The sequence below is a fragment of the Gallus gallus genome, chromosome 3 (assembly GCF_016699485.2).
Source record: "Gallus gallus isolate bGalGal1 chromosome 3, bGalGal1.mat.broiler.GRCg7b, whole genome shotgun sequence".
Taxonomy (NCBI): domain Eukaryota; kingdom Metazoa; phylum Chordata; class Aves; order Galliformes; family Phasianidae; genus Gallus; species Gallus gallus.
In genome coordinates this window covers 22,667,597-22,680,340 of record NC_052534.1, presented here as the reverse complement: position 1 = coordinate 22,680,340, position 12,744 = coordinate 22,667,597, and the positions used below count along the sequence as shown (strand labels likewise).

General features: G+C 40.5%; 1 protein-coding gene across 3 annotated transcripts in view; it reads right to left on the bottom strand.

The window, feature by feature from the left end:
* UBR2 (ubiquitin protein ligase E3 component n-recognin 2) overlaps positions 1–6,418 on the bottom strand; it is a 51,720-nt gene extending 45,302 nt beyond the window's left edge. For all 3 annotated transcript variants that reach the window (XM_419446.8, XM_004935342.5, XM_015283848.4), the window contains exons 1-3: positions 6,314–6,418; positions 2,008–2,267; positions 312–390 (exon numbers count right to left, since the gene is read on the bottom strand). In XM_419446.8, the coding sequence (XP_419446.3) occupies positions 312–390; positions 2,008–2,267; positions 6,314–6,391 (417 nt within the window). In that variant the 5' untranslated portion in view covers positions 6,392–6,418. The remainder of the gene's footprint in view (positions 1–311; positions 391–2,007; positions 2,268–6,313) is intronic.
* Between the last annotated feature and the right edge of the window lie 6,326 nt (positions 6,419–12,744).

Here is a 12,744-nt window from a genome sequence, read left to right as displayed (position 1 = left end):
AAAGTGAGTGAAAATGGAGACTAATGCTGTGGAACTCTCTAAAAAGCACACATTAAAAATAACACGCTCCTATTTGTAAAGTTAACTGTTGTGCACAAAATTTAATTGCTCAACATTTTAGAATAACTTCAGAATTTACACTCAAATAAAAACACTGTAAGTCCCTGTAAGATTATTGTACAGACTTAATTCAAATTTGTGTTTCTCCGACATTTTGAAATTATGCATACATTCTGAAGCTATAAATAAGAAGTTTCTCACCCATACAGAACTACTAATGATATATCACATATCCCACCAGTATTACTTACCCTGTATCGGTGCTCTCTATGAATACTTCCAAGAAAGCACTCCATGCACAACACACAAGTTGGGTCAACTGCACAGTCTCTGAAAACAGCAGGAGAAAAAAAAAGCATTAAACAATTTTTAGCCTTCAATTACATATTCTACAACAGGTAATTTTTAAGTATCACCATTATGAGCCTTTTGACTACTGTCTATGTTACTCAAAGACAAAAGGGATAGGTTCCAGGACAGGGGAAGAAATTAAAGTGCAAAAAAAACTTCTCAAAAAGAAGAGGTTATAAAAATGTTGTTTGAGTAACACAGCCACTGTTTTCCAAGAGATGAGACAAGTATATAAGCAAGTGAAAAGATGAACTACAAAATGCAGTACAGACTGGTACACAATATAAACCCAAGCAAATTTTCTCAAGTACAGAGTATGAGCACTAAGAATCTTCAGTTATCAGAGAAGGCTCTTTTTTACTGAACACTGGAAAGAAAGATAGCACTCAGACTAGATCTGCTTCTAAGTTTAGCCCTACAAGCTTACTAAGCAGGTCCAAAAATGCAATTTCCTCAATCAGAGGATTGGAGAGCATAATAAAGTCCTGTCTACAAGCACTGCTGTATTAGATAGAAGCAAGCGGCTAAATCAGTGAAGGATACAATTATGCATTACATTTAACTGTCTCCCTAAGAAGCACTGAAAATACATGAATTTATGTAAGGCAATTGATTTCAAGGCACCTTGAGATTAAGGGCCTCAGATTTTGCAGGGTAAAAACAACCACCGAGAGAACATTATGGCAGTTACTTTAAAAACAAGAATTCCATGAAATAACTTATGCTCACGAACTCAGAAAAGTTTAACTCTCATTATTGTTCATTACCAGCTGTAAATCAAAGAAAATTGTGAAAATACAACAGAAAACAGTACAAGTTTTACATATATGTCCAGTACTAAATTGAAAGAAGATGAGAGACCATCTTGACAGCAACAACGTAAAAACATTCTGTACTTACTCCTGACCCCAACTTAACAGAACTCCCATAGTTTTCATCAGCTCATAAGAAGAGCATTTAATCATTAACATTTTACTTTCTAGACTTCAATGCAATTTAACTTGAATTATAAGGCTACCTAAGAGTTCTTTTTGTTTGTTTTTTAAATTCTTAGGGACCACACTTAACAAAAAGTACTAAAGAAACCATAGAAATACTTTTAGAACTACTAATAGATCTTAGTCCCCCACTCTACCTCATCACCTAGATTTCTCCACTCTTTTTTGAGGGTGTGAAGAAAGCACCTAAGAACATCTAAGAAGGAGTTTTCTCCTTGGTTGAAAAGATCTAACATGCTCCCCCCCCCCAGGTAGGTCTCATCTACCTCATGATGAGAGACCTTAAAACACTTCTGACATTAAACACTTGAATTACATGACATGCATCTGCCCACTTACTTCTGATTAACGCTCTTAAATCACACTGACAGCTCACCTGAACTACTTTTTTATTCTTGCATTTCTTTTGTACAGAAAACAGAAGTATTGCTATGTATGTTATTTTTGCCTGGTCCCACTTCTCATGAAAGACAACCGCAAGTTTCCTTTAAAAACACACTGGAGGTAGCAAATTTTCACTAGGACAATATACTCCTATCACCTGAGCTTATTCTGTTCTTCACAAATCAGAAATGTTCCATATGCTACTTTGGACTACCTGCAAGAATAGGTAGGTTCTCCGACTTTAAAAACACGACCACAGAGATGGGAAGGTTTGTTCGCTTGCTCCAGCTTTGGAAAACCAAATGCAGGATGTTCACCACAAAGATACCATTCCATCGGTCCCAGCAACACGTGTTGTGCCAGCATGTCTTCTCTCTGTGGGGCAGGGTTAGGACCCCTGCAGTAAATTTTTGGTACATAGTAGGCCAGATGCTGGTATACTTCCTTCTGAAGCTCATTTGCTTGCAGCCATTTCTTTTAAAATAAAAAGAAACAGTAAACAATTCACACATTAATAAAAATACAAACCACAGTTCTACCCATCAGAAAGATTTACTCTATTTCTAACTTACAAATCTAAAGCAGCATTACAAAACTCCAAGTGTTAAATCTAGAAGATTACATGAGAAAGACATTAGGAAAGGCATCATCTGTCTACTAGTTTACGTATTTTATCCTTTTGACACGCTGTGTTCTTTTCAAAAACATAAGATTTAAAAGACCAAATTTTTAAATGTTTTCATGACCGGTGAAAAGTTCCAACATTAGCAGTGACTTTTAGAGTATGCTGGCTGTATTTATATGGAGAGCAGATGGATGCTGCCAGCTGGGGACACAGAGGCACAGCGGAAACCTGGAGATGGAAAGAGGCAGGCAGAGACAGAAAGCCCAAGGAGACTGGCAAGCACAGCACTGGGTAAATGTCCAGCTCTCATTTAATTGTGACAAACCAACTAAGAAAATAAAGGAGTTTGGGTTTCTCCTATGACTAAAATAACTTACCTGAATTACTATTTCAAGCATAACGATCTATGAGTCTTCATAGCCAATCAGTTAAAAAAAAAAAATCTGTGCTGACAGGGATTTTAGAAGCCACATCACTGTATGTGCTGTAACCCATTGAGAAATTCACCACTTTCTCTACTTTTGTCCCTCTATGCATCACTGCTCTTTCTTGGCTTTTTTTCTCCCCCTGAACATACACATGCACAAAGAATAAAAAATAATCTTCAAAGACATCATTTGTATTATTCCTTGTGGATTACGTTTTTATGGAGGTCTAAATTGGAAATGAAGGCTGCAAGGCTTTAAAAATAAATAGATGGGAAGAGTATGTCCTGAAAGTATGCCCTTATTAAATCTTGCATGATCTAAACGGCGTTAGCATGCCATTTCTCTTCGTAAATATGACAATCAGAAATCCCCACACAACTTCAGATAAAGAATTCAGAGTCAACCTGAAACAGCACATGAAAAGAAATAATTAATTATATTAAAACAAATGGTTTGTGCAATCGAAAGTTATAGCTTGATTAACTCTGAATTACTTAGATGCTCTCTTAAGAAGTTATGTTTGAGACAATGCAGTTATGTGGTAAGTTCTCAATATGAAGAGTCAGCAGAGCATCTGGGCCATTTAAGGGCAGTTGTGTTGTTCTTTCTCTGCTTTTGTATGTCCTTTCTTGGTTTTAACATATTGCAATGTTTTCATTTACTAAACTTTTCTTTTCTAATTCACAACTTCAAATAAATAACTTATTTGTCAATATAGCTCTTAGTATGCTTTTCTCAGCTCCCTTTTCTTTAATGTGAGTCCTTAAAATCACAACCAATCTATTAAATCTGTCTGTATTGATCTTGTTTTAATGGTCAAAGCCAGGACTTTTTGCTAGGATTTTTTCCAAGTCAGTCCATGGGAAAAGGTTGCTAACAAGCTCCTGCCATCTAAAAGTTTACATGTAATGTCAATGGCTGAGCAGAGAGCGTTGTTAGAGTTAGGGTAGTATGGTTAGGCTGCAGTTAGACTCAATGATCTTTAAGGTCTTTTCCAACCTTAGCAATACTATGATTATATGATTCACCATTACCACAAAGACTCAGACAATACTGAAGAAAAAAGAAAAAAAAAAAAGAAAAAGGTTTAATTGCCAAGGATTTGATTTTTTTTTCCCTACCTCATGAATATTGTCCTCTTTTTTCATCATTTGTGCCAAATATCTGCTACTGTTAGGAAATGACACAATCACACTGCAACTGACTTAGCCTCTTCTATGACTCCTATTCAACAAGATCATTTTCCATGATTTTCCATAGCACATATTAGTAATTACACTTGCATTTTTTCTCAGCAAAGTACCCTTAATTACAGCCTTTTAGCCGTACATTACTAATTTCTGTCTAGAAAACTATATGGTGCACATTAGCCACACTCAAGCAAGCTCAGACAAATACCTGGCCAGAAATAAAATCTTGTTCCCTGAGTAAACGGCTTTCCCATCCCCAAAATTCTGGGAGTAATTGCCTGCAAGTTAGGTGTGGCAATGCTAAATGTCATCACACCTAAATCTCTCTATGGATCCAGATCTATAGCCATAACTGTTCAGACAGTTTTGAATATCAGATCCTGGCTAAGAAAGTAGCAGAGGGAAGGCAGTACGGACTAGTAGGACACAGAGACAAGTGCCACTCCAAGAGCTCCAGGAAGGCAATGCAAAATACTGTTGTGCAATATACATGTGTACATGTATACCTAGGTTATGCTACTATTCTAAATCACTACCTGCACTGAAGTGCTGTAAAATTACTCAAAACTTTGGAATGTATTATTTAATAAATACAGTTCATATTTATGGAAGTTTTCTATGCCAATTTTCAACCCTGAAGTTGCACGTAAGTAAAGAGAACGGTCTACTCTTCCTAGAGATGCTGTTATTAAGAAGTGATGCGTATTTCTCACTTCCTCTCCCCCTCAGAGAGGGGCAGCAACTTTTGACAGTCCTAACAACTAACCCAAGAAGCACTAACCAATTAACATTTATGTAAGCAATTATCTAGTGGCCCATCAAGAATTCCTCTTAAGTCCATAATTAAGCAAGAGATACTGGAGAACAAAACTTGTAATACAAGTCACGAAACAATTTATACCTTTTAGCTTTTGAAAGGATAATTTCATTACTTTATGTTTTGTTAGTTGTATAACAGCTAAATAACATCTAAACGAACACCTGTGTTTTAGCTTAATGTAATGCTGCAGATAACAGTAATTTATTTTTTTGATCATTGTTCTTCCAGAGTTTATAGTTACGATGTTTCGAGAAGAGCTTGAATTGCGAAGTGTAGAAACTGTTACTTTGGACAGGTCTTCCTTTGGTTGCTGTTGTGCTATCAGCAAAGTAACACTATTAAGAAAGGTGGGAGAAAAACAGAGCTAAAAAATCAAGCACAGTGGGTTTTTTTGTTTGTTTGTTTTTTTGTTTGTTTGTTTTTTACACAATCAGGCAGCACCAGGAGCATTTAATTGCCAGCACATAATAAATTTGATAGTGCTAGAGCTCTGAATTGTAGATTGTAACGGAGAGTAAAAAAGAGCAAGAGTTGACTACGGTTAAGATGGCACTTGTTCCTACAGTGAATCTGTAAAAATGATCCACTTAGCGGACCTCTGTCTTGGGTTTATCCAGCGTGACCCAGAAAAGCAGTTGCTGCTCACACAGGCAAGGCAGCAAGGACTCGATTTGTGCTATTTTATGAAGTGTTTGATGGTATTTCTGGGACTGAGGGGAAGGTAGACCCACCCTGGAGCTAAACCGGCTAGAATATAGCTAACTATGCACATTTGCCCCCTTAATCATAGCTTTTGCCTGCGAAGTAGATTTACCACGATAATAATTTCAACTATAACATTACCTTTTGGAAAGCAGCTAATGCAACTCAGGTCTTCCAGGACTTATCCTACAGACACGCGTTTAACACATATATCCAACTCCTCAAACGCACAAGCATCTAAAATCTAGCGCCTACATTTTATTATCGTCCTAGCGAACCTGAACGTCGGCACAAGCTCTCACCCCAATTATCTCTTAGTCACGGGGAGGGCAGGGGTAGAACGCTGTCACAGAGCACCAGTGCCACAATGCATACAGTCTAAGCAGCCCCCCGCCCCCCCACCGCAGCTCTCCGGGTAAGCGTGGCTGCCGGGAACGCAGCAGGGAGCCGTCAGGCAGCAAAACGCCCGTCCTCCGCTCGGAAGGCCGGGAGCAGCGCGGTAAGGCGCCCGGCCTCCTCCCGCCGGTCCCGGTCGGTGCGGGGCGCTGGGGGCCACCCAAGCAAACACGACAACGGGCGGAGCCGGCTGCTCCCCGCAAGGCGCTCCGGCAGCGCGTCACGGTCGGGCAGGAACGCCGCCGCCTCACTAAGGCCCCGCTCTTCCCCGCCCGGAGCACGCTCCGGCCCTCACGGCCCCTCCGTGGCCCCGAGAGCCGCGCCGCCCCCCCGCCCCGAGCGCTTCTCTCCCTTCTCACCGCGGCGATCTCCTCGGCCGAGCACTCCAGCAAGCTCTTGTCAATGGCCGGCACCTCCGTCTCGAGCTCCGCCGCCATCTTCTCCCCGCCCCGCCCCGCGCCGCCGCCACGGAAGCGACGCCCGGAACCGGACCCGGCGGCCGCTCTGCCAGGGAACCCACTTCCGCCCTGTGCGTCACTGCGCCGTGCGTCATCGCGCCGCGCCGCGGGGCCTTCTGGGAGCCGTAGTCTTTTCCCGCCGCTTGCCGCCTGCCTGCTCGTCTCCTAGGAGACGGCGCTGAAGGCCCGGGCCCTGGTGGGCAGGGGTGACCTGAGCTGTCCCAGAAAATAAATACCAATCTCTTAAGTGCCGTGAACGCGATGGCTACGGCCTTAAGAGCAATGTGACTAGGCTGAAACCTGCAGAAGGCATACATCCTGTTCTTCAGCCCGCTGTCTGAGCCATCTCTGAGGGTGCTGTGCACCACCCAAATGGCAGTGCCACTTCATATTAGAGCTTCACATTTGCAATTTAACAGAAAGTCACCACCGACAGAAACAACAAACAAACATCCTGCACAAGACTATTTAATTTTAGTTCATGAGTCTCCCTGCTTCTTACAAACCTGTTGTATCCACAGGCCTGTCTGTGTGCTGGCTGTAACTACAGCCGGGCCAGCACAGCCCACAGACGTGCCTGACACCACGCACACAACGCAGGAGCAAAGCATCTGTTTGCAACCTCAGTGTCATTTGCAAGCTAAGCATTACTTCCATTCACCATTTGCCATAAACCTAGGCAGAGAGAGGGCTTGCTGTACTGGAATCTACACCAACAAATAGAATTATTGAAGTTGGATGGGACTTTTAAAGGCCATCCAGCCCAACTCCCCTGCAATGAACAGGGACACCTACAGCAGATCAGGTTGCTCAGAGTCCCCCCGGCCCGACCTTGAGTGTCTCCAGGGACAGGCCATCATCTTCTCTCTGGGCACCCTGTACACATACTTCATCACCCTTATCTCTGCTTCCCACAGTTTATGCTCCTGAATGTACACGATGTACTAGAGGTGAATAAACAGACAGGAAGGGAAAGACAGAGTTATAATTGCCTGAAGTACTAGCTGGAGATGGCCATCCATGTTGCAGTTGCCAAACGGGACTAATTTACAACAGAAATATGCATTAAAAGCGAGTTCCAGTTAGCAGCTGATATTTCTTAACAATTTTTAAACGTTCTCATAATGCATATGCAGAGCTGATTTTTCACTTTTACATCTCACTTCATTCTTATTCCTTCCCCTCATGCTCCTCTCAGCTAATAATTTAAATATCGAGTTACCCAATAGAGGAACATTATCTTCTTATCTGTCCAAACAGTGACGAATACATCCACAGCTATATATTAATAAAAGAAAGAAGGTGGGCTGCATGCCATTGCCTGGCTCCTCCTGAACAGATTTAATGCTCTTTGCATCAGGGGGCAGCAGTGCATGCTTGCACATTATTCAGACCATGTAAGAACTTATTTCTGAAATCTCAAAGGTTTATAAATCATCACATTTACTTATATACTCTGTTTGGGAATTCCGGTGACTTTTAAGATGGAGGGAACATACATGCCTGAAAAAACTGATGGCAAGAACTGAGAAAAAAAGATGCTTTCAACCAGTGCCATGAGAAAATTATAGAAGGATTTAGAATATTAATTGTATTTAGAATATTAATTTAACCTCCTAACATTCTAGGCATAAGCTTAATTCCCTTCTGTCTAATTGTACCCTTAATATGTGTAGAGTACATCTTTCTACTGTATTTCTTTTTAAATTGTTTGACACTTCTTGATGATTGTTCTTAGAATGCAGAAAATAATTATCTATTCCTCAGAAGATCGACAAAGCCCACACTGCTTCTTATTCATGTGCTGTTGATGCCTAAGGAATACAGAGGATGACACATCTTCGCAAGAAGGCAGAAGGTGAAAGAAAGCTGTGATTTAATGGTTTCTTCTGCATGTTGTATGGAAAATGCCAGGAAAAATCCAAGGGTTTAGTAATGTGAAAGGCATCTTATTTTGCCCAGAAATGTGTGAGGCCCAAACAGAAAGCAGACTGTAAAGACATTATTTCAATATGAGTGTAACAGCTTCCTCTGTGTAGAATATTTCATAACTTTTTGTCTCTGTCATTAACTTCATAATAGAAGGTATTATTCAAATTCAGAAACAGTAGTTAAAGCTGAGGACACATACCACCTCTATCTTCTGCCAAAAGGCCTAACTCATCTCAGGTCTATTATGAGATAGAAATTGAGGAAAATAAATCTATAGAATGTAATTTTTCAGCCAGGCTAACATTAAGTCTTCAAAGAATCTCCCTACTCTAACTGGAATGTCTCTGTGCTTTTCCTTGCTCCCAACATACTTCAGGCAACGCAATAGGTGATGGTTGTGAAAGATGCAGGTATCATCTCTCTTTTTCACCTTCTGACCTGCCTGTTTAAGCATGTGTTTGTTTTTACCACAATAAATAAATAAATAAATAAATAAATAAATAAATAAATAAAATACAACAAACCAAGCCAAACAAAACCACTCAACCAAAGGAAAATAATTAACAAAACAAAATTTGAATGTCACTTTGACTGGGGTCAATTCCTTCTATTAAGTCCCATTATTTTTAATAAATACTGTATTCATTAAAAACAATGTAAATAGGCATAATGGGGTAAGTATTAATCATGGCAGTAGAGATTAGTGGCTCCTATCTACCTTTGAAACAGGATCTTCCACAATGGAAGACCACCTCTTGCCACAAACACAAGAGAAACTACCAGCAGCAGCCAAGCTGATGTCTAGCTATTTTGAAGAGCCCTCAGTAAAGCATGCTCCAGAGGGGTGCTCTGATTACAGAAATGGGCTTCTTGGCTGAATACTGCTGATATGTGATCATCTTTAGGATCTGTTGCAGGGCCCTTTGCAACATTTGAGCATAGGAATGGATGAAATCATAAGATAAAGGGATGCTGAAGGAATTTAAACTATCTGCCTTACTGGCACATTCACTTAAAAGCAGTTGGTTTAACATAGCTGTATTAATTTGAATGTAAATAGAAAACTATTGCATATCTAGGCTGCAGGGACAGATGTCTTCTTACAGACTTCAGCAAAATGCTATTTATTTTTCCGCACATCAAATGGGTCTTCTGGCAGTTACTAGGAAAGGTATATCCTGAGAGGATTCCAAAATATGTTCTGTTCACTGTGAAAGGTCCATCTCCTGGTACAATTCTTTTTCAAATAACAAGGCAATTTAAAAGTGTTTATGTTTGTCTGCACAAAGCTTATTTATTAAAGCAGATGATCAGCATTTTGATGAGTTGGGTTGATATTACATACCTATATCTAACACCACAACCTTGCAAAAACGTTTTTCTCTTTAATCTTTCCTAAGTCAGCAATCCTTTTCACCAAATAAAGCATGTATCTAAGATCCAGATATTTGTAATAAAAGTAATTTTGATAGGATAGTTTACTTCCTAGACAACCAAAGTAGTAATTTTTACACTAAAAATATGGTTTTTAAAGCCATTATCGTTATCATTCCATCCCTTCCTCTTCAGTGCTGGATGAGGTAGGTTTGTAGTCACCATCTCCTACACTGTCTTCAGATAAATTCAGATAGTAATTCTTTTATTTCTGTGCTGCCGATTCCAATGACAAATTATGCTGACCAGAATAGAATTTTGCCTGTGATAACGTTAATTAAAAGATGAATTCTGAATGAGGTGAACAATGACACCCAGTACTTGGTGGATTGATAAGACATAGTTCACTAAGCAAGACATTATTCAGAACAAAAGAGCACACGGTAATCTGCAAACACAGGTTATTTTAAGAATTTGGTTCAGAATTAGAGTATTAAAAATACTATCTGACAAACTGCAGGCGATGCTTTGTTCTTCTGCAGCAATAAGGCTATAATATCAGCCCTTTTAGTCACAGAGCAGAATAAGCTTATTTGTTTTCCCTTCTTTGTCTTTGCATGATCTTAGAATTACAGGTATATAGTTTACACATGGAAAAAAAATTGTAAAAAATATCAAAACCAGAATATATAGCATAGTAGTGGTGAAAAGAAGACACAGAGGAAAGCATATCTTCCATCTTCCCCGTGAATGCTCTGTGCAAGTCTAGCAAAGGCAGTTACATAACTGATTTTTATTGCATTAGGCAACAGCAATATTGCTAGGCAAAATGATGTGCAGAATGAGAAAGCTTCTTCCACAGTGAAAATAAAGAAAAAAGACAGCAAAAGGGTTCTCACTTAACATCCAGTAAGAGGGTAGGGCAAGAGGGTGTGCATCTTCATTAATGTATCATGTCAGAATGACAACATGATTTATTCTCATCACGCAGTGTCTTAGAAAAAAATACACTGCAAATTCAATCCATGATAATTTTGCTGCTTTCTGCAGTGTAATGTGTCAACTGTATAGAACTCAAGCCGGTGAGTTAAAATGCCAGCCTCTGAAGAAGGGAGGTTTCAGGGGAGTGAAGACCAATGTTAATTAGTGAGTTATACAGGGAGGAGAAATTAACACAAGAGTGAAGGAAGAAACACACACACACACTAGAATGTGTCTCATCTCACTTGTTTTCACTGTAAATTCAGAATGCTGCTTGTGTATATTTAGACACGTCAGTAACACAAACAGTCTGTGAGCTTGTGCTAAGAGCCTGTGTTTGTGGCTCATTGGTGGTCACCTTTGACGCATAGGAAGATGTAAGTACCACTTGAAATCTTTGCTGTAGCTAACGCCCTTTCCCAAGCTTATTCTCTGATGCCTGTGAACATACATGTTGCGACCTCCTCCATAGACAGCCTTTCCTTCAAAGGGCTGACTATTTTTCTGTCTTGAGCAGACTCAATTATTCTTGAGAATTTTACCACCTGTGTTGCAGCAAGTGACTAAGGTGCAGGAAGGAGGCTGTAGCCACTTGTATGGAGCATAATCATATGCTGCGCTGCCTTGGGAGCAGACCTAAACCTCTGTATTGAAGAGAGTAGTCATGATTTTAGTATCAACTGCCAAGCAAGGAAATGCGTTGCGAAGTTGAGACTTGAATTTGTACTAACAGGTACAGGATACAGCGAGGTAGGTGGGCCGACAGAGAGGAGATGAGGATTAAGGGCAGGCTTTAAGAGCCCAAGCGCTGCCCACTTCCTCACCAGAAGAGGAGCTTCGTGACCACTTCGGTGGCTTCCTGGCCAGACGCTGAGCCTTGAGCTGAAGCAAGATCTTGCTTTTCCTCGCTGCAGCACTAGGTGGCAATGCGCTGCACAGGCACTGCAGAAGTCCTCTTCTGCTTCCACTCCAAGCCCTGCCAGCTCCCACTAGCTCCAGTCTGCAACCGGAAGGGTGTGGGCGGTGGGGATGGAGGAGCAGTCCGACTTCACTTTTTTTTTCTTCTCAAATCAGGCTTAAACTGCTTAGTGACTGCTCCTAGGAAAATTAAAGGCATTTTTGGAACGAGACGTGTTAGGAGATGAGAAATGCACTGTGAAATTCCTGGAGGCAGCAGAGAGGGCCTTGGGCATGAGGAGAGGATGATGAGGTAGAGAAGCAGGCCTGGCCAAGGTGAGGACAAGAAGCAGAGGACCTCTGGGAGAAGAAACTAGAGTATTTTTCTCCTCCTCTCACAAGGCCCCAAACCCCAGCACTTCAGTGGAGCTGCTGGGTGTCAGGAAGAGCTGGACACTGGGATGGTGACATGCGATGACATTGCTTGTTCTCAACAGACGTAGATGAACTGATACCCAGCTGCTGGGGGAAGAGTCCTTGGCTCAGGCTGAACTGCACTCTTGTTCAGCTACGTGGTGGATAGAGAGAAAATGGGAGCATAAAGCCCACGAACAAAGACAGAGGGGATGAAAGATTTATCTGGGAGTATGAAAAAGCTTTGAACAAGTGAACTAACTCTTCATTTTTTTCCCTTCATTTGCACAACGGAGCAATTTTAAATTAGAACAGGTTGTAACAGATTTAATTTAGATCACCATGGTGCTTAGTGTAATGCTACAGCATTTTCCAGTGTTTTTTTTTTTTTTCTTCCCTGATTTTTAAGGGCTAAACAGTTTTTAAATTGTGAATTTTACAGAATGCAGAGCTCCTTGATGGCCCTAACTAAGCAGAATTTTCTTACTGCAACATGATTAAGTTTGTCAGAAAAAACTACTGAAATACAAATGAAGGTAGAAATGAAAAGCATAAATGTGCTGTACATCCACGATTTACTCTTCAGAGATGCATTTAATACTGTCTCCAGCAGAACAGCTTCATCCATTTTCCAAACATTCATTTGTTTATTTCAAGATTAGCCTCAGTTATAAACAGACATTAAATCACCTCCAAGCCCTAATACATTGTAATGAAGTATTGTAAACCATGTA